The sequence below is a fragment of the Anopheles bellator genome, chromosome 1 (assembly GCF_943735745.2).
Source record: "Anopheles bellator chromosome 1, idAnoBellAS_SP24_06.2, whole genome shotgun sequence".
In the NCBI taxonomy this organism is placed as follows: Eukaryota; Metazoa; Arthropoda; class Insecta; order Diptera; family Culicidae; genus Anopheles; species Anopheles bellator.
In genome coordinates, this window is record NC_071285.1 from 55,523,965 (window position 1) to 55,546,267 (window position 22,303).

General features: G+C 52.0%; 1 protein-coding gene across 1 annotated transcript in view; it reads left to right on the forward strand.

Moving 5' to 3' along the window:
- The window catches only part of LOC131215899 (semaphorin-2A-like), a 153,900-nt gene extending 132,769 nt beyond the window's left edge, over window positions 1–21,131 (forward strand). Inside the window, exons 6-14 of the mRNA XM_058210295.1 lie at window positions 910–1,047; window positions 1,784–1,916; window positions 15,910–16,266; window positions 16,704–16,932; window positions 19,556–19,892; window positions 19,959–20,275; window positions 20,344–20,452; window positions 20,908–20,983; window positions 21,048–21,131. Coding sequence (XP_058066278.1) covers window positions 910–1,047; window positions 1,784–1,916; window positions 15,910–16,266; window positions 16,704–16,932; window positions 19,556–19,892; window positions 19,959–20,275; window positions 20,344–20,452; window positions 20,908–20,976 — 1,689 coding nt within the window. The 3' untranslated portion in view covers window positions 20,977–20,983; window positions 21,048–21,131. The remainder of the gene's footprint in view (window positions 1–909; window positions 1,048–1,783; window positions 1,917–15,909; window positions 16,267–16,703; window positions 16,933–19,555; window positions 19,893–19,958; window positions 20,276–20,343; window positions 20,453–20,907; window positions 20,984–21,047) is intronic.
- Window positions 21,132–22,303: the final 1,172 nt, after the last annotated feature.

Consider the following 22,303-nt stretch of genomic DNA (forward strand, 5'->3'; position numbering starts at 1 on the left):
TTGGAAAAACCGACACACACATACGGGCGCGCCCTTGTATGTGGCCCAATAATTGGTGCTCACCGCGGAAAGCCCTTAGTTACTCGGCTTTCATACACTCGCCGACCGGCCCGACCGGCCCAACCGGTAGGGTCATTTATTCATTGCTCTGCCCGGCCTGCCAATGGTGAGTTTTCTTTGTGATGAATTTTCACTCACCGCGCGCGCCAGTTTGTCGCAATTTTCTACCGGATCAAGTTCGATCACACACTCGCCCCCAAAACGAGAGTAATGGCTGTAGTTGGGACGGTTTGGGACATTTTTTGTCGACCCGCCGTCGACGTTTTTGTACTCACTATGTAATCAATACATATTCGATTTGGAGAGTCCTTCTACACGGTCCTATTGGTGGGCCGGGATTGGGTACTTCGGGACTCTGTGTCAGATTTTCCCGCCAGCAATTGGCAAAAAGTACAATCCACCATCGACAACAATGACACAGCCGACAAACGGCAAACCCAGGTACCATCGTCCTGCTGCTAATCCGGAAAATTGATCACTCGCCGACCATTTTGTTGGAAAATTTATAAACTTTACCACCGCCGCGGTGACGGCGCACGGCGCTTTGTTCCATCGCTTTGTTTTGGGCCATTTCACATTTTTGGGCCTCACTTTCCATTCCGTTCCGCTCTCGCTCTGGTGGACGTATTTTTAGTCACTGCTTAGAGTCCGTTTGGCAGCAAAAGGCCCGTTTCATTCGGTTCATTTCGTCAGGCTGCCCTTTTTTTCGGGGGGGATGGTGGTCCCAATTTTTTCGTTTTAATTTTCGTCCGTAGCCCGTTGATTTACATTTGGCGCTTTATCAACGATATTCAATAACTTTTTTCACGATCTGTGTGTTTTGTTTTTTGCTCCCCGTTCTTCTTGCAGTCCAACCTAACGCAGCTGTCACGGTCGGAGTACGTGCCCGGCATTGGGCTGGGCATTGCCAAGTGCCCGTACGATCCGTACGACAACTCGACGGCGATCTACGTGGAGCAGGGCAATCCGGGCGATTTGCCGGCGCTGGTAAGTGACAACGAAAACTGCTAACAATTACATTTAGGAATTAGAAAAAAATACTAGAAATGCTGATGCTGATTGCTGCCTTTAACGGACTAGAAACTTCAACACCATCCATTTCCGGAGTGCAACCCAAGGCAAAAGGTGTCCAACGTTTATCATTCGCACCAAGATGCACACGAAAGTCAGCAGCATTTTTATCAATGCACCACCGTCGTCTCGCCAATTTATGCATCCTTCCGTACGCTAGCCCTCGTCGGCTAATAATGGCCAAATGTCAAGTCAAGTGAGAAGAGATCCGAAATCCGAACAACGAAGGAACTTCTGCACGTGACACACTTTCGGTTCGATCCTCCCGAACCGTGTGTATGTGTGTTGTCGTCAGGACACGGGACCCGAGATAAGCCCCAAAATATAGCGAGCGAACCCGGTCACATCGGTCCCCGGGTGTAACAAAGGCGTGAAAATGGGTCCCCATTTTCACGCCCCATTTTGCCATTTACCGAAGGATGCCGCCGTCGCTCGCTTATCGGCGAGGCGTTTCTGACAGCACACTTCTTCCCGGGCGGGAACCGAAAGAGAGCAGGACCTTTGCCTATTGCCTCTTGGCGTCCTCTAGGAGCAAAAATAAAAGTGCTGTGAATTGATTCATGCGTTCGCGTAAACTAATTTTATTACTAACCCACCATTTACTGTTGTTCTCAAACTCAACTCGTCCTCTCTCATTCTCTATCGGTTGCAGTACTCCGGGACGAATGCCGAATTCACGAAAGCCGACACGGTGATATTCCGCACCGATCTGTACAACATGACAACTGGCAAGAAGGTGTTTAACTTCAAGCGTACCCTGAAATACGACTCCAAGTGGCTTGATAGTGAGTATAATTTATGGTCTTAATCTCTCTAACCGCCCCGCGTTTGCTGGTGCCGCTTTCAGGTCACCCCGTCAGGACGCTTCCGTGTTACGTCTTCGGTCCGGTTCGGTCCGTGTGAACGGTGTCTGAACCTCCTCTCGGGTTCTGCTCGCTGCGAGGTCGCTTTGTCGCATTGTGGAGCAGAAATAGGGAATTCGCCACCAGACGTAGCAACGGCTGTGCCTGGTGAGGTGATTCCTCACGTATGGCAGCAGCAGTAGCAGCATCGGTTGGCACCTTCCGCCAGTCCCCCGAAGATAGTCGACAAGGTTGGCAACCAACGGGGCTGCAAAAGCTTAATTTCTCTGGCTTCGCTCGGTCGGCCCTCGGAGCAGCCTCCGGGTGGCCTGTCAGAGATGCTGTAATCAGCCCTTTTGTGATCCTGACCGCCGGTGGCTCGTCGGCTCGGCTCTAGCTACCCGAGCGGCTTGAAGAATGTCCCGGAATCCTTTCGCTGCCTGGCTGCCTGCCTGCCGTACCAGCCCAAGATTGCCACCATTTTTCCACCGATCCTGCTGCTGCTGGTCGTTTTTCTACGCCACTGTGTGTGGCTGTGTGTGCGTTTTGTTCGTTTGCGGTGAGGTAATTTATCAATTTGTACACCGGATTGTGACAGGCCCATGAATGCGCCCATGGTGCCCCATGTGTGCGAGCGCACGGACCTCATCTTTGGGAAAATCGGGGCGATGGGCTACTTTCAAAGGCACGTTCCCCTCGGTGGCTGGGCATACAAATGAACACAGTAATGGGCGCCACAGCCAGTTTGGGCTCGGTAACGTCTTGATGTTGCGGTTTCCGGTCGCCACCGCTCGCCAACCGGTCCTCCGGCTGACGTCCTCACCCAAATATGTCGGCCTCGGGCGAACTTTCGGCCCGCCCGAGCGCCCGATGTGTGTCCGGCCCGATGTAATTAACTGCTAATGACGTGTTGCACCCTGGGTCGGTCGTTGGGGTTGGTTATGACGAATCCGCCCCCCAAGAATCCTTTCCCAGACGGAGGAAGGCTACGACGGGCTGTGCCTAATTTTCCGAAGCTACTCGGCAGGACGGGTTTAAGCCCCATTTCGGCAAACGGGGCATTGTTCGAAGTCAGTGATACGGTTTAAAAGTTGAGTAAGCGAATTTACACGAACCGACTTTAAAATGGGGGGCCCGCCCGGACCACGGGTTTCTAATACTCGGCCGGCCGCGTTTTCTTTGAAAATCCTCGAAGAAAAGGGATTGTGTAAATTTCAATTTCGCGTCCCGCGCTGGGCTTCGTTGGGTGGGCAGAGCAGAGCACTTAAGATTTTAAGTCCCGAGCTTCTCGGGTTTCTTCTTTTGTCCTTTTACCACCCTTCACACAGCAATTGTGTTCCGTTCGTCCCGATTTTGGGTCCGGGTCTCACACTTCTCTCACGCGCCATCCCTGACGAGTGTCCTGCTGTCCCGCGGGTAGATAAAAACGTGGCCAAGATTGTGCAATCATTTGAAGTGGTCTCCGGCGTGACGAAGAGAGAGAGAGAGGTCGAAAAAAAGAGCTGAGCCCAAAATTACTTTCCCGACTTCCGCGAAATCGTCCGTATTCCGTATCCGTTTCCTCATTAGGTTTCGGGCGAATGGCGGCCACAGACTGGAAAGTGCCGACAACCACATTAAACGGGGTTTTTTTTTTCATTTTTCGACCCAAGAATAATTTACTCCTTTCGCTCGGGTCTTCGCCGGAGCGCCCCTGCAATGGCTGTAAAGCGTTGAAAATTTGCTTTAATCATATTCCTCTCAGCTTCTCACCCCTGTGCCGGCCGGTCCCGGCATGGACCATGGATGACCATTGACATCCATCTTTGCAATTCAAATTTGTTTCACCACCCGATCGCCTTCTGCCGGATCATGGGGTGGCCCCGGCCCGGGTAGTTAGTTGCCTTTTCGCACAATTTATATGCAATTAGAGCGGGCCGCAGGAACGATCGGCCCAGCGCAGCATCGCGTTCTTTTGAAGCCGACTTCGAGGAAAAAAAAGGACTCCGGCAACAAATTGTCGGCCACAATCAACACTGCTGCGAGTAGATGGGCGGCTGCGGCAAAGGTTGATGGGCATTCGGACTCGGACGTGGGTTAGTTGAGGCAAGGATCATCAGAATTATTTTACCGTATTTTTTACCCTTAAATGGGACGCAAATATCATTGATTCTCGTATCCTACGGAAGATCGGTTCCGATATCGATGCTAGTTTAGTAGGGAGCCCCCGGCAAGAGTTCGCACCCTTTCGCACACTGTTGCTTCCATTTGTTTTTCTTTATCTCCTACAGAATGGTCCCCGGTCCTTGGCCGACACGACGAAGGGCGTTGTTTCTTTTCTTCGGTTTTTTTTTTCTTCGAGTCCGTTTGAAGACACAAAAAAGGGAGGACCCTCAGCGTAGGGCGAGGGAATGATTTGTTCCGGGTCGCCCTATCTATGTGCTAACAAGTATCCCCGGGGAGTAATATCTATGCAAATGGGGGACCCTTCCCGCACGAGATGGGCCTTAAATTAACTCGAGATGTATTATTTTCTATTAAATTTTATTTTCCCACTTTTGTCCGTTGCCGGCGCGCGGCCAGGGGCCGGGATGTGTTTAGCTTTTCTCCTGCGCACACACAATCTTACGGCTGGAGCGCAATTGCCTTCTTCCGGTTATTAGATTTGCACGTGCGCCACGTCGGTCACCGGCGCACCATTTTTTTTTGAGTAAAACTTCTTATGAGTTTTTTCAAATAATGTGGGGGAAAAACAATCCGGTCACCACCGTGCCCACCCTTACGGGGTCCGCTCCGGAATATGATTCTTATTTTCGTCGCACCTTCAACAAAAAGAACCAGCACGCCACGCTCTTTCGGCACGGCCAGCTGTTGCAATCTGGGCTCCCATTTTGGGCTGCGAAAAATGGAAAGAAATTCATCCCGAACGAAAAAAGTAACTCAATTATGGTGGTTCCCTGTTCCCAGGGTGCCGCCGCTGTCCGAGGCCGGAGTTTGATGGATTTTCCAAGCGACACCTTGCCGCGGGCCACTTTTGATGGTGACGGCGACGATCATATTTAGCTGTTTCGTTGTGTGACGTTGGTGACAAAATCAGTTCTTGTGACATTTCCCCCGAGGGTCATTAGGAGCGCAAATTGGACCCACGAAGAGGAACGTGACGTACGCCAAATTTGGCGCTCGGTGGAATGTAATGTTCCCTGGTTCGGTGCTTTTCGTGGAATTTTATGTTAAAAAAGCTTTACAAAATTCCCACTGCTAGTCGGGTCGGAATGAAACCCGAGCCAGAAGTCAGGGCACAGGTGAAAGCCACATTTCAATGTAAAATCATTTGACCCACCGAAATGATGACCACCAACCCACGACACAACCATTTGTGGTACGATATTAAAAGTGCTGTGCGACATCTTGACGGAAGCCGGAAGACCCGAAACCATGTGTTGCCATCGCCCGGGTTTGGACACCGTCCCGGAAAAGTAACGACACGATGGCAATATTCCACCTTTTAATAGGGGACCGATTTTTCACGAGCATAAACAAGGATGAACCCAAAAAATGTTTTGCTTTTCCCTTTTGTTTGTGCGACTTGATTGATTCGACGACGGACCGACCGGACGCAGGGAATCATTTTGCCAAGAAAACCATCTCTTCCGAGCATAGGTCAACATTATTAAAAACGGAAGATTCCGCCGCGCATTCCGTTCCTACGGATCCATTAGAACCGCCAGCCTTCGGCCTTTCCGCACGGAAAGTGCACTGACCCGTGTCCGGCCATGCTTCTCATCCATTATTCAGCCCATATGTTGAAAGTGTCCGCATGCTGCTGCAGCTTGCTCCATGCTTATCTCTAAAAAGCCTCGACCACGGATGAGAAAACTCTCGGTCGCTGACTTTTGGGCTGGCGTCGGTCAAACCGGAAGCACCGGTGTCCAGTATTTGCACACGGCCCCTTTGCTATGGGTGAGGAAGTCCGCGGGTCAAGAAGCCACTCAGCACCGCTCTTGCACTTTCGCTCGTTCCCTGTCGGATGAGAGTTGGGCACTACGAATGTTCGCACCATTCTGATTTTTTTTCACACAGAGCATAATCAGAGCATAAATGAAACGAATCAAGCCTTGCCACATCGTGTGCAAATATTAAAAACTGTCCCCGGGACCCGCTGACGCTTCTTAAGCGCCCTTTCTTCCATTGCTGGGGTAAAAATGGACTCACACGTGTCGGAGTTCCTCCGTGCTGTTTTTCTGTTTGCTCCGAGTGTGTCAAAACGATTCCATTACTTCTCGCCCCGCTACAGTGCCGGTTCCCGGCCACCGTGTTGCAGGTGTTCAGGCAGTTAATGGTTGGGACCGGTGTCAATTTGACTGCAGTGTTCGCTTTGATACATCGTCCCCGCCAAGTGGAGCCGGCGCGCTCCCCTCGGAAAATTGACCTCCCGGTGCTGGTGTCGAGAGGAATTTTAGTGTTGCTAAGAGAAAATGTAAACTGTCTTCGTTTCTGCATCCCATCGGCATCGGGGTAAGCGCTTATGCATTCATGCCGCTGCCTCGCTGGCTGCCGGTTCCCGTGTCCTTGTTGACGAAGAGGTTGACAAACACATTTACGCTTTTAGTCGAGCGCCGTCACCGTCGTCGTCGTCCGAGGTGTCGGTGTCCCTCGATGGGCGTTAAACCCTTTCGCCGAGCACTGAATCACTGCGCTGCCCTCGGCACGTAAACGCGCACACGGCCCACGGTGGCGTGTGTGAAGTTTGTGGGAAGAACTAGTTTTCCCATCAATCGCAACACCCTCTAGACACACCGGCCCTGGGCCCGGCACCGACCGACCGACCCCGTTAGTGCTGATGCATCACCATCATCATCACGAAACTGTTAAAAAGCTCCAGGGCCCTCGAGGGCCGCCCGGCCGCCGTGGCTCAAGCTTTTCGAGGAGATGATGTTTCTTCACTGTTTATGCTCGGCACCATAAGCCGGAGCCGGAGCGTGCACAAGGGGTCGTGTGCCGGCTGACGGTCGGCGCTTTTTTTCTGTTGCTGTTGCGAAAAAATAGAAATACCCACTTCAGCGCGCCCAGCTGACCTTATTTGCATGCTGATTTTTGTTTGTTTTAGAGCACCTCGGCACCAGCCGACGGCGCTCCTATCGCCGTGTTTCATCATCGCTCGGTGCAGTGGGATCTATTATGCAGCAATCTCAGGTGTACGTAAAGTGAAAGCTTCCCGTGTCCGTGTGGCAGGCGGCTTACTGCACACTTTGCTCACTGTTTACACTCCCACAAGAGTAGTTTAACTCGGTTGCCAGCCAATAGACAAGGGGGCGTTCAGAGTAATTTCTCCGGTACTTGTGGCACACAAGGGTTTCCCGGTTTTCTTGCACTTTCTTTTTGGAATTTGTAGTGATTTCGCGCGGGTTTTATGATCGGGCGCCCGTGATCGATTCTCGCGTTCTGACGCGGGCACTTTCGAAGGAATTTTAAAACGGTTCCATATTGCGCTCGGTGCGATGCGAAACGTTAAAAATCTGCTGGCCCTGACGGAAGCGGAGCAAGTGCTGCATGTTGGCGCAATTTGCATGAGAGATTGAGTTTCCTGTTGTAGGTCGCTAAGGTGATTAGGATGTTGCTGTGGAAACGTTCATCGTTCACACTAAACCAGCGTCGATCGATCGAACGTTGTAATAGAATCGTTCTCTCATCGAATCCCATATGTCCAGACCCATTATCATTATTCTCTCAATATGAAGTGGTAGGTTACGTTCCGAGTTTGATCAGGATCCCCCGAGAAAGGCGCTCCTTAAAGGACAGCCCCAATACGAACGTTTGAGTGTTGTATTCTGAACCAGACAAAATAGGAATTTAGAGCAATGATGGCTTCCGACAAAAGCAAACTACAAACAAAACATGAAATGTGCTCAGGTAAATGGTACAGGTGATTCAGTCTTTCAGTTGCCATTTTGCTGCACTTAGTGCTGCACTTTTCAGCCACCCACTTACGGTGGCACCCACCGGGAATGAGCTTCCAGTGCGCGCCGGTAAAGGAAGTCCCACTTTCCGAAGAACAATTCCCGTTCCCGGCAACACTGGAAATGAGACATCCTTCTCGACGGCGGTGGTCACACTTCACCCGCAGCCGTCTGCCTACAACCTGCCCCCCCATTCGCATTTGAGTGGTGTGAAAAAAGTCAAATTTTTGGATCCACTCGCCACGGAAGCTGAACGGAGGCGGCAAAGTGGGAACGGGCGCAAAAACAGGCTCAATCGCAAACATCCTTCGGCTTCCGCCATCATTATTGCCCGTTGTCGTCGGGGTTTGTCGTTGAAACGTAATAATCGTAATCATAAAAATTATTCCATCCATTTTTCCGACATAGTTTCGCGAAGCGAAGCGACCGTCGGGTGGCACGCGGTTAAGTGATTTTTTCACGCTCTCTCACGCTCGGGCATTATCATCGTGAGACAGGCGTAAGTGGCGCGCGGTGTCGCGCAGGACCGGGACACCGAACCAACTAATGGCAGTAATTGTGTGTGTGGTGTTGAAGTATTTTAGAGTAATTTCGTGCATTCTTCTGTGCACCGGAGCCCGAGTGGCCCTCGAGGAAAGTTGTGCGAGCAGCGCACCGGAACAACCTGTCCTCGGGACTCGGCAGTGCCGGGGTTTAGCTTTCGTTTCGTTCGAGCCACCGGGCGCCTCCATCGGCATTCAGTGATGGTGCACCCGAAAGAAAAACCTCAAAAATATAAACTTTTGCAACACTCTACCAATTACGGGGAGCCTTGAAACTGAGAACTGAAAATTAGTTTCCCAGCGCTTCCACCGGAAAAGGTGTGAAAAAGCCATGAATTAATGCGCGCCAAGGATTCCCGAGCCACCATTTTTCTTCCCCAAGCTCGGTGTCGGTGCCTCGCTCACCACGATAAGTTGTGGGTTCCCCCGCCACCCCGAGCCCCTGCGTACACTCCGAAATCGGACCCGAATCCTGGCGAAAGAAAGGAAAAGCAAAACTTTCGCATCCAATAAACTACGATTATTTTAATCAGCGCCGCGCGACAACTTCGCTCCGGGTTCGGGTTTTTCCCTGAACGAATCTTTTTTCCTCCCGACACTTTTCCACTGTTTCTGGCAGTGTGAGAAAACTATTTTCGAAAACAACTTTAAGAGGTAAACATCTCACGTCGGTTCCGTGGCCGAAGGTGGAAGCCGAATGATTGGAGTTTATAATCTTCTTTATCGATGAATTTGTGGCAACTTTTCGGATCTATATAACGTTGGCTCTCGGTGGCGTGCTTCCGATGGCGAGCCCCGACCGGCGTACGGCACGGAAAAACGGAACGAAAACTTTCGGTTTTTCTTTGGGAAGTGTGAAAGAATCGGTTTATGCAAGTTGTCTGTGCCCGGGGCTCGGGGCGGGCAATCTTTTGTGGGAAATTGAAAAACTTCGCACCAACCGGATGAGATAATATTTCGTCGTCGTTCGATGTGCCGGATCAGTGTCCTGATCCTCTCTCGCTCCCGGATTGGGTCCCGGATTGGGTCGCTCTGCAGGCTGTGTTGATTGAAGACACGCAGATGACGTGTTGGTTTTCCATCGTCCCGAAGCGCCAATTGATAAGCGGACCACAAGCCGGACGACGCCTTTTATGTTGCAGCGCGTCCCATCACTATGATAATTTCCGTGTCCGTTCGATGCATTTTTATGCCCCTTTCCCGTCGACCAACCGACCGAAAGACGGGAAGGCCGTACGGTGTGGGGTGTCCCTCGTCCTGCTCTCGTCCTGTGCACCGGCATTTAGCATACTGCGGTGTGCGGATTTTGCAATATGCAACGGCCAACGCAAGAGAGTACACGGAGCGGTGCTTATATTTTCGAGATGCATCTTTCGCAGAACCGGCGCGACACTTATTGGAGCATCCGGTGCTGCATCCTTAAACGATTTTCTACTTTCGCCACGAAGGCGCCCAGGGGACGGCGTGGCCTGGCGTGTTGTGTCGTGTCGAGCGAGAAGGTTTCAATATTTGCCGTTTAGTGGCACGGCCATGCTGTAATGACACTTACAATGTATTCCTGCAGCAGCCACCGCTAATGTTGCCATCCGGAAGGCAATAACACGGTGCGTTCTGTGCACCATTCGCTCGTAATATTGCTTTTTCATCCTTTCCGCGTGTGCCGTCTGGTGTCTTGAGTGGCTCAAAACGGTACCATCTGACGAACGTTGCTTAAATATTCCATTGGCTGGAGCTGCACACCCCGATGAAGCAATTCCAGCAATTCGGACACAAGACGGACACGGACCATCGTTCGCCGCGTCCGCACTTTCGGTATTAAAAATTCTCATCAACCAAAACCGGAATTTCAACTGCAGACGACCAATTCCAACCGCCAACGGCGGACACTAGAAGGGCGAGCGCGAATCCCAAAAAATAGCAACCGTCGACACACATTAAAAAGCATAATCAACGGACAGAGCCGCTCCCGGCGTATGTGTCGATTCGTGGCCGTCGCCGGAGTGAAGGAACCCGCAACTCCTGTGTTGCTGCGTGTTGTTGTTTCGCTGTCCCGATTTTTTTCTCTCGCTGACGCCCCGACGATGGTCGCTGACCATCTGCTGAGTTGTCGTTTCGCTTATTTTATTTATTTCCAGCCAACTCGCTGTCGTCCGTCGGGGTGTCCTTTTCCTAAAACGCCACACGGCGCCCGGCAGTAGAGTTTGCGATTTTTCCTGTTTGTGGAACTGTTTTCCATTTACACTTTTCCGACCGTCGGAAAAAAAACACATCCCTACGTCGGTCCTTTTTTGGGTCCACTAATTTCTCGTTCTCGTGTGTCGTTCATCTTCATTTCGTCTCCGTTTCGGATCCGCGACGAATCACCCGATTCCGCCGGGTTGGGCAAAAAACGTCGGGACCCACCAAAGTTACGCCTTCTCCGGAGCGGTGCGTGCCGCTCGAAAGCGAAAGTGTCATCAGCCACTCCGCACGCTTCCGGTTCTTGCCGGACCACCGCGCAGCAGGTTGACCACCGAAAACCGAAAGTAAAACGTGGGCTTCACGACAAACGGGACAGTCCGTGGGCCGGGAAAATTGAAAATGCATTCCCGAGACTGGCCCCACGAAGGCAGGGTGCCGCGCCGTGCAGGTTGGTTCGGCCTTCCGTCGGCGGCCGACGGAGAAAATGAAAGTTAAAATAATTTATGGCACGTTCATAAAAATAAAGTTTGGTGCGCATGTACATAAATTTAATGGGAAAAAAGCCGTGCGCCGTCTCCCCCGGGGGGCAGCCCTAGGAAGCTTTCCGCGTGTGTTCCCCCGACGACGACGACGACGACGACGGTGGCTACTTTTCGACCCATCGCTCGGTGCGGTCATTTTCGGAAGCATGCGGAAAATTTGCGTTTTCTCCGCCCGACGGCGAACGGGCGATGAAGAAATAAAATATTCCATCTCCCCAACGAGCGGGAATAATGCCTCTTCTGTGGCCAACGGTCAGTCAGGTCCCCACGAGAGCGAGTCCTAGACGCGCCCGCCGTGCTGCTGCTGGAGGATACAATTTTTAATTAACAGACTTCCTACGCTACTCTCCTGCTGGGGACTCGACCACGGCGACGACGGCGACGAGATGCTTCTGCTGCTGGTGCTGCTACGGAAGACTCTGTTCATCTGTTTCGGGTTTCCGTTGGAAAGTCATCATAATAATTAATGACTGCAGAGCGGGCGCGTGCGACTCTAGCTGGTCTAGCGTGTTGGCCGTTGGTGGTCAGTCGCCGTTCAGCACGGCGTGGTCTGCCGGATGTTTATTACATTTCGCCCGGTTACCATGAAAAGACGGGGATGATGTCGTTTGTCGCGTTACGTACTGCCTACTGTCATCGTTGAATTCTTAATGCACCCCTTCAGAGCGAGAGGTGTTTTCATTCCACTCATTTGTAGTTAAAGTTTGCCAAATTGGAATCCCAGAAATGGGCCCCTTCCTTCCCGATGCACTCCATTGCATATTGAGCGCGAAAACATCAAACCTCAACCATTGCCGGTCCCATTTGCGGTACCCTGATCGGCCATTAAACTGCACATTTCCGTGCCGGGGCAGCCTTTTTACTGGAGCGTTTCAAACATTACCTTCCACTCTGCGGATGGTTGGTTAAACATTCACGGAACGAGCTGCAAACCCGGCGAGCCCTCCGGGTTTCCACTCCGGGTGGTTAATTAAAAAATCGATGGAAAATTTTCGGCACTTTTCTTTTTTATTAAATTACTGTGCCACGCGATGCCGTGGAGAAGAAGATCCCTCTCCGGTCGGGGGGTCGAACCAAAGTTTCCGGTTTAGTGACGAAAAATCGCGGCAAACCCGAGAGACAGAGAGAGAGAGACCTTCGGGGAAAATATGATAAAATCTGACAGCGCTCCGGGGGCAGGTAAAAGCACGCTCGAAGTGGCACCAAAAAAAACGAACGGGACACACATTCGCCAGGAGAGGGCCAACATGCGGACAAGGGAGAAAGTTTTCCCGGGCTCTGGTGCGCCTTCACCTCCGCGGGACCGCTCGCAGCAGGTGCAAATGAGAAAGGACACACCAAGTCTTGATAATGCTATCAAGGAGCGGACCATGTACGGTGCAGACGAAAAAAGACCGGGCGATCTATAAAAGTCTCCAACTAATGAAAACGTGGAAAGAGAGACACCGGAACGAAGGCGGTCGCTGCTGATTGAAGCTAAAAGCCCCACCGTTTTTGCCCCAACACACACCGGAGTGAGAGGTCCGCAAAAAGTGACTTCAGAGTTCCCTCTATAAACGCCACGTAATGTGAGTTCTGGGAGAATTATTTTTCCTACACGTCTATTAACTGTACATCAATCGGGGGCGCTCGTACCGTGCACCGACCACGCTTTTCTACTCCTTGCCCTCCAGTGATCCTCCGGTGAAACGGAAACCCGGAGAAACAAATTGAACCGAACGGCCCGTCACAACGCGACGCCGACCGGTCGGTGAAGACGACGCAAAAGTGTCTCTCAAAAAACTCAATCAAAGTGTAATAAAAACAAACGAAGGGTGGCAACGGAACGGAAAGGGGAACGAAAAGGGTGTCATGTTCTGGTATGTCGATGGGCGGAACGCGTCGTGAATCCTTCCTTCGTACTTTCAACTTTCTGAGGCGGAAAGTTTTTTGGACGACAGGGCCCTCGAATGGGGTGGCTGCAGTAGAAAGGACATCAAAAGTGGTGGCCAAAATTCAAGTCAGAAGCAGCACTGTTCCTCGCCTTAGAAGTGTTCCAAGGTCTAAGATTTGTAATGGAAAGCCCAAAGAAACGGGAGAGATCCCGGACGGTAGAAAAGGCCGGCGCCATGTGTAGTTTTTCCGCCTAGATTTGCCTTGCTTCGAATCTAGCACAATTATCAATTCGTGGGGGCGCCAAATCCTTATTGAGAACGAAACTCCGTTACAACGCCTTCGCAAGGTGCGGGCTGCTGACGATATTAAATTCCTACGCAAGCCTTTATCGCACCTCAAATGTGTCTCTGCGCGCATCGCCTCCAGAGTGAACCATTCAGCATTTCGCAGCGCGACTCAATTTAATCATTGCCGAACGGAGCAAGTACCTCCGTTCTCTCGGCGGTGTGGTATTTTCAATTTATTTTTCCACAAAACGCGCTCGCACACAAATTTCCACCGGTGGCCACATGGCTCGCGCAAGTGTGTCTAATTGTAGCGCCTCTTTATTGCACCTCACTCCGTCGACTCACGCGTGTTAAGTAACACCTCGGAAGGAAGGTCCTTGTCGGTTCCACTTTTCCCGGGTTTTTCTTTCTGTGTGTACTCCCCTCACTGTTCCCCCGAGGCGCGCACGGAACACGAATGCAAAATCACCGACACCTTTTTTCGCGCTTACGAAAGCCTCGCCAAAACGTACGCCGCCGGGCACGGAGCACGCTCCGCGGTCCTTGTCGTCCTGTCATACGCGCTGCGGTTTCGTATCCATCGGGGCCGCCTATCTGCAGCGTACCATTACTGTCTCGTTCTCGTGTCCTGTTTCTTGGCGGTTGGGTATCTGCCTGCGGAAGGTATTTAGCCAGGTGTCCGCCGGAATTTGCCGCCTCCGAAATAAGTAATGAATTTTGAGCATCACTTTTGGGATCGTTCTTTTCGACTAACGTTCCGTTTCGTCCCGTCAATAACGTCTCGTTTCCCCGCAATCGATGCCAGTGCCCTTGTGCGCAAACCACTTCTCAGCATCCGCCGGGCCGGGAATTGGATACCCGGCCCGGAACAACAACAGGCCAAATATTCCGCGGTGCCGAAACGTTCCGACGCATCCTCGCGTGTAATGTGAGCCCTTCCGCCACGCCACGGCAGCACGCATCAAATTGCTGCGGAACGCGCCTCTAGCCGTGCTTCGGAAGAATGTGGCCAAAGAGTCGGCGTGTGTGTGGGCCACAAAGTTCAACCTCGTCCTGGGATTACGTATTTTTCCATGCCGGAACGTTCGGAAAGCACGATAAAAAGACTCGTGGCAAAACTTTCACCGTACGACTATGGAGTGTTTTATAACCTCCACATATTTCGTTGGCGAGTCCCGACGTCCCGGTTCCAGGGGTTTTCGGCTTCCCGGTGTACAGTTTTCTTCATGAATTTTAATAATTTTTCCTTCTGCTCCGGCATAAAAGAAGAAAGAAGCCCGGGCGAGTAATTAGTTGGAGTCGGCAGGACTTGCTGGGACCACGCCTCGGTCTCCGTGTGCGTGTCTTTTCAATTAGCGTCTTGAAAAGCGCCGGAAAATTGTGTGGCCGGGCCGAGCCGGGTACACCGGTAGGGCCCACGAGTGAGGCTTTCGGTCCTTTCTAAGGTAAATTAAATGAAAACTCGCTGCTTTCCCGAAACTCGGATCCTTGGTTTTTTTGGTGGCGCATTTGTATTTTGTTGTTGCCATTTGACGGCCACCGGAGGCCAGCGTCCTGGGCCAATTTGCAGTGGCCAAGGGCCGACCCGCCAAAGGGTGCCCACTCGAGAGCAAAATTAAAACAAAAATCTTTGTCCAAAATGCGCGAGCTGCAGTTCCAGCCATGGACCTCCTTTGATCTGAAGTGCATTAAAAACTGAAACCCGAGTATCCTTCAATCATAAAATTAGGTCCTCCACTCCCCGCGCCCGGAGGACGAAAGACGCCAATCGTCGTCCCCGGGCGTTGATCGTGGCGAAAAGTTGGGCGCTTGGGTCCGTCCGGGCGGATTGTGAAACAAACCGTAATAATCCACTCAAAAGAATAGCGTAGGCACCCGCTTGTCCACACCACCAGCGGAACCCTAAATCCAGCCAGCCAGGCCGGTCCTGCCTGCCTGGCGGAAACGAGAAAATTTGCTCGGACAAATCGGGCAAAAATGACCATCGAGCAACTTTTCATTCACAGAGAAGCAGATGGAAAACTTGTAACTTGTTTCTCGTCCAGTTCGCCTCCGGAGTTTCTTTTTTTCTTCCTTTTTTGGGTGCCTCTCTTGGTTTGGCAACTTTCGAATTCGCACACCGCCGTGCCAGCGCGTTGTACGGGCATTTTGTCGCAACTTTCCCGGCTCTCGGCGTTTGGGTAGCGAAAAGTTTTTCCATTCTCTCGGTGGACCAAATTTTTTTCCAGCTACGACGACGGACCGGTTACGCTTCTATCAACCGAACGGCACGATACATTGTGTTCGCTGAGAACGCCAAGATTTGCTGGACACACGGAACTAGTTTGCTGCCGCGGGTCCATAACTCAAAATTTCGCCACCAACTTTTGCGGGCAAGCAAAAGACGAATCCGCCGGTTCGGGTGAAAATTAGACTCATATTTTGCATTTTGCATCGTGCTGGGTGGACTTTAGGAGAAGGAGAAAATAAAGGCGGCCGGAAGCAAATGCTCCAGCACGGGGTCCCGCACCGTGAAAGAATCTGTTGTTTTGCGATCGACTTCACCGTACATCTTTCTTTCTTTCCACTTCCAGAGCCCAACTTTGTCGGCTCGTTCGACATCGGCGAGCACGTGTACTTCTTCTTCCGGGAGACGGCCGTCGAGTACATCAACTGCGGCAAGGCGGTCTACTCGCGGGTGGCCCGCGTCTGCAAGAAGGACACCGGCGGCAAGAACATCCTCAACCAGAACTGGGCCACCTACCTGAAGGCGCGCCTGAACTGCAGCATCTCGGGCGAGTTTCCGTTCTACTTCAACGAGATCCAGGACGTGTACCAGCTGCCGTCGGACAAGACCAAGTTCTACGCCACGTTCACCACCAGCACCAACGGGCTGGTCGGGTCAGCGGTCTGCAGTTTCGACATTAACGAAATTCATGGCGCCTTCGCCGGTAAGTTTCGGACAGTGAGCTGAACGCTTCCCAACGCCCCGGCCTTTCTTTGTAGACAGTTCTTGCGCAAGAATCCGCTCGCTTGGCGCACGAAACCCCGCGTTTGCCGTGCGAGATTGACGTGACGCCAGGAAGTATCCGGGACTGCCTGCAAGTTGCCGCCCGTGGGGGGAAATCCCCTCGCCGGTCGTGTGTTGCGTGACAGCTGTCACATGTCGTGATAAGACGAGTGTCACGAATTGTGATTTACTGCGAAAATGGAAACCACCGCGCACCGCTGCGGCAGTCGCCGGGATCTGGATAAGACGAAAGCCTTCCGTCAAGCGCCCCGTCTCGAACGTCATATCTCGCTAATATCCTTGCGGTCATTCATTTCCCTCACAGGGCTCACCTTACCTGCTTCATCTGCTCACCTTGCTTCCATTGATTTCCCACAGGAAAATTCAAGGAGCAAGCCTCATCGAACTCCGCCTGGCTGCCGGTGCTGAACTCGAAGATCCCAGAGCCGCGGCCCGGTACGTGCGTCAACGACACGTCCACCCTGCCCGACTCGGTGCTCAACTTTATCCGCTCGCACCCGCTCATGGACCGGGCGGTCAACCACGAGCACAACAATCCCGTCTACTACAAGCGCGATCTCGTCTTCACCAAGCTCGTCGTTGACAAGTAAGTACACTCGCGGAGGCTCCCTCGCCGACAAAAAAATGGGCGGCCACGTCGACGAGGACCGCAAATAGCAATTTCAATTTCACGCTCCAGTATCCCAGCTCCGCAGCAAAGCGCGTCATTCGCTGTACTGTAACTCATTACCGGACAGGCGCGCAGAAGTTGCACTGAATGAAGTTGCAAAACACACTCACAGCGCATCCTGCCGGTGGGGTCATTGTTTGTAATCCATCCGCGGCAATCGAATGGAACTGAATGGCACCGAAAACCTTTCCGCTTCCGACGAGGTTTTTGAGCCGACTGCAAATGAATTGGTCCTCGGCCCGCGGTCCGTGCTCGTTCCCGCAAAACAAAGGCCGCACAACCGCACAAAGTGATGAAAAGGTGAAACCTTCAGGACCTGCGCCGTGCCGTGTGTTCTGCCGGTGGTTGCATCCGCGAAGTTTGTGTCACTGGCCGTGTTCCGTAGCCGGCCGGGTCATGTACCGCGATTCAACGAATTTTCAAGCACGCCTGTGGCAACAAATCCTTTTCCCGTAACGGGCGGGAACGATGGGACCCGGGTTTGAATCCGGGTCAACTACACCACGGGTCCACAACGATTGGGGTCAACTCGAACGCCGGCGATGTGCGGCAAGCACCAAATGCATGATTGTTGTTCAACTGGTTTCGAGAGAAATGAACCCGACAAAGGATACTCCGCGGTTTCGTTGGTCGGCTGCTCGAACACTGTGGCCGTTCGGAGAACGTGGCACCCACTTTAAATTCCTCTTCATAATTAAACAAACATGAGCGCAGCATGCAATGTAGCAACATCACGGCGAGCGAGTGGGCTTTCAATCAATCGACAACAACCCACCGCGGACGAGAGGACCGCGTCGAGGGCTCCTATCAATTCCTCGTGCGTTGGGCTCCCGGTGACCTGCGTGTGGCGCTCTCGATGACACTAATTATGGCAGCTGAAACCCCCATGCACTCGATTTCACGGACCGTGCACTTTTCGATGTTCATCGGAACAGCGGATAATTGGCGCCCCACGCTAAATCGTGAGCTAGCCTAGCGGGTGGCAAGTGGGCCTTATTACGGGACGCTCATTTAAAAGGAGTTCAATAAGCTGTTACCCGTAGCGGCGCGTTGTTGTACGTCAAACAATAGCCACACCTAATGAAGCCATTTAAGCAGTTTGCATTTTGTTCAATAATTAAGTGCATTAGACCGAACCGATTTGCTCATTTTTGCGCGAACCCCAATCATTGGCCCATTGTTGGGGTAATTTGGGCGGAAAACAGGTATGTTGCAACGCAACCGCCACACCCGAAGCTTCTGTATATTCACAGAAACCGATCGGAACAATGACGGAATCCCAGGTGGAATTATTAATTTACAAACGCAACTCTTACGCTCGAAATGTTTTTATTTGCCACACGCGGCGGGTGGTGGGTTTTCCCCCACAAAAACAGTATCCTTTTTCAATGCCCGGGCGTTGTGTCCCCAGTACCACCGGGCCACTGGGTACCGCTCCGTGTCTGGGAAAGAAATCCGTTTGTGGCTTGTACCGGGTTGACGGGTTCAGGACGCGCGTCAAATGTAGGGCAGCAAAAAAGGGCAAGCATAACTATAAATAATAACGCGGTAGAGTAAACTTTTCACCCCACCGGGACGGGACGAGGGCGGAGATTGCACTCGGTGACCATACTCTCTTAATCCACTCAAAGGGCCGGCAACCCACACATACAATGCACACGTCCACATGACCGCGCTCATTATGAATAATTAATTGCAGGCGAAAGCCCTGCACACACGAGGCGCCCGTCCCGCACCCAGGGAACTTTGGGGCCACCTGTGCCCGGGCCACGCTGCAACTGCAATTATAAGCCTCCGGTAGCTTTTTACAGCTCCCTCCGGCCCCTTGGTGTGGTCAGTGCAGCATGAAAAAGACCACAAACCAGAAAGAAGCGACGCACGCATTCCGCGCATTGTGGGTCATTCGGTGTGGCCACAGATTGCCGTACGGAAAAAAAAAACGGATTTAAAAAAGCGAATTGTAAAACGCGACCTCCGCGGCCCAAATTGTCGATCGCCGGCACGGGCCGGCTTCATCGTCGTCGGGTTTAAAACGGTTTAACATGCTTGCGGCAAACGTCAATTAGCGTCTGTTGCTGCTGCCGCCTGTAAGCTTTTAATAAAACCCACGTTCCGTCCGACGTGTCCTGCGGACACGGAATCCCGAGCGTGGCATACAGAGTGTCTTCTTCCGTTAGCCCGCTAATGGCCCAATGAGGGGGGCGTTTGGGGGCAATTTTATGAAACCCAAAAACCACCATGGCTCCACAAAGCCCACGCCATTATGAAGGTATTAATTCATGCGTACCAGTGCGGGCGCACTGATGCTGCCACGCTTCGCTGCGCCCGGAGCTCCCAGTGTGGTGCAATCAGTGCGGCTAACCTCAAAATCCGATACCGCCTTTTTACGCCCCGCAGGTTGTTATGTTATGAGTTCGACGAATGAAGGTCACGCCACGGGCGCCACGAGGTCATGGATTATGGTTGTTTGCGATTAGCGATTTGTGATGTGAACCCGATATTAAAGTCCTATCACGTCCCGCACACTCGTCCATTGCAGGATTAAGATCGAAATACTCAGCCAGGAGTACATCGTGTACTACGTCGGCACGAACGCGGGCCGGATCTACAAGATCGTGCAGTACCTGCGGAACGGCGAGTCGAGGTCGAAGCTGCTCGACATTTTCGAGATCGCCCAGAACGAAGCGATCCAGGTGATGGAGCTGAGCCAGAAGCGCCAATCGCTGTACGTGGCCACCGACTACCGGGTGAAACAGATCGATCTGGCCATGTGCAACCGACGGTACGATAACTGCTTCCGGTGCGTGAAGGATCCGTACTGTGGCTGGGATAAGGACACCAGTACCTGCAAGCCGTATGAGCCGGGACTGCTACAGGTAAGCATGGATTCGTGGTCAGTGTGGCCTGACCGTCACTAATCATGATACGATCCTCTTCCGCAGGATGTTGGCAACGAGACGTACGACATTTGCGATACGAGCGTGCTGAAGAAGAAAATCATCGTCACCTACGGCCAGAGCGTCCACCTGGGGTGCTTCGTGAAGATTCCGGAGATACTCAAGGACCAAACGGTCACGTGGTACCACCACTCGAAGGAGAAGGGCCGCTACGAGATCAAGTACAACCCGACCAAGTACATCGAGACGACGGAGCGCGGCCTGGTGGTGATCTCGGTCAACGAGGCGGACGGTGGCCGCTACGATTGCCATCTCGGTGGATCGCTCCTCTGCAGCTACAACATCACGGTCGATGCGCATCGGTTAGTGTTTAGGGCCCCTTGCAAACCCCCCACACTGTGCAATAACGACGCGATTCTGTTTTTTTCAGCTGCACGCCACCGAACAAGACGAACGATTACCAGAAAATCTACTCCGACTGGTGCCACGAGTTCGAGAAGTACAAATCGGCCATGAAAACATGGGAGAAGAAGCAAGCAGTAAGTAGCGCGTTTTACGAGTAATCGCCCGCCCGGGAGATCATGCAATAGGGTGGGGCGCTGGCGGGTTTGACCACCCTGTCCCTGGCGCACTTTATGGGGAAATAATACTGCCGCCCAGTTTCGTCGGCGATAATGTCCTAGCGTCAGTCGTAATAAGCGCGCCGCGCCCGCGATCTATTTTATGGGATATGGTGTGCTTTATTGTTATCGCCAACCGCTTGTCCTTTGACTTGCGTTGCTCTGCCCTGCGTGCGGACAGAATATTTCCGCTTTTTACGATCCGTTTTGAAGTGAACCGTTGTAAAACCCCGTTGACGTTGTTTGATGATGGATATCGCTGTTGATTTCGCGACGGCAAAGGGGGTCAAAGATGTTTATGGGGTTCGGAAAGTGCAGCATAAAATCAATTTGAAGCGTCCCCTGATAGATCCTGTTCCGTTTTCCCTTTGCAGCAATGTTCCAGACAAAACTACAGCAATCAGCATCCCAACGATGTGTTCTCGCGAACTCCCAACGTCTGATCTTAAGGTGAGCATATGCGGGGCGGGTTGGTCTCGGCGCGGTACTAAACGATCCCCTGTTTCCATTTCAGGCGCTCTCCGTAAGTAGCGACAAACGTTAGACCCTCGGGCGTCGGTGGTTTCACTGTGAAACCCGCAGGCGACGTGACTACGCGTAAAGTGTACTTCTTTCACGCCGCTTCGGGTGGACGCAGAAACAAACCGAAAACCGATTGAACACAAGCAGAACTGATCAAATAGTGTAAAGTAAGGCGAGTAACTTTTTTAGCGAGCACTATAACGACGACAACACACTAACACTAAAATAGCAGCAGACACACATAAAAGCGGAAGGCAACGTCGGATGTGATGCGTAACCAGTGTGTGCGCGAGGGCGGCACGAACGCAAGGATATCAGACCGATTTTTGGACGGACGTGAAGAGGACACTAATCGAGTAGCGAAAGCTTATTTTTATATAATTGTTGGCGTAAGTTTAGTTTCTAAGTTAGTGAGAGAAAGGTAGAGTAGTGTTCGTGAAAGAGGGGACGTGTAGAATTGGGACGCCGAGGAGAGAGAGAGAGAGAGAGAGAGCAGAGGAAGAAGTATTGTGTGAGTAACAATAATGTGACCGTAAACGTGTCCGTCAGCAGACGAATCTCGTAGCTATGAACAACCAACACTCTCAGTCAACTGTTATTAGCGGTTAGGTTTAGGCAAGGACGACCAGGGACGCGCACGTTTCACGTTGCCCCTTTCTTGTGGGACTAACGGAAGTATTAATCAATGCGGAACGCTGAAAGGGAGAGCCACCCAGGGTTCCGAGAATCGGATCGTAAGATTCCGGTGAGCGTCTGTTTTAACGACAAAAGTATTTTAAGTTTTTAAACCACACTCTGCCACAAACCCGCATACAAAAAACTGTACACAGCGAACGCAGCACAGTTTTTGTGCGGAAACGTATTCAAGCAATAAGTATGTTTATGGACAGGTAAACATGTAACCCGACTCGCCATCATCGCACGGCGGCTTGGGTGGGCGCCGCTATACTCACTTTGTCGCTGGCTGGTTGCCAATTGGGGCAAGGCAATCTTTCGATGTCCAACGTTTTCAGTTTCAGTACATACCAGATGCCGAGGAGAGCGACCCGAAAACCCGGCCCGTTTAGAGAATAAGAACAAACAAACCCGCTGACCGACCTATGATTACAGCGGACGCAGCAGAAGTAAGGGGCACGCAGCGGAGACGGCTTAGCAATCCCTAATAAATTACGTCGAGCTTTTCTAATTAACTAAAACTAACCATCTAAACCAGCGTAGTGTGGAGCAAACATTTACGGCGAAATTTGA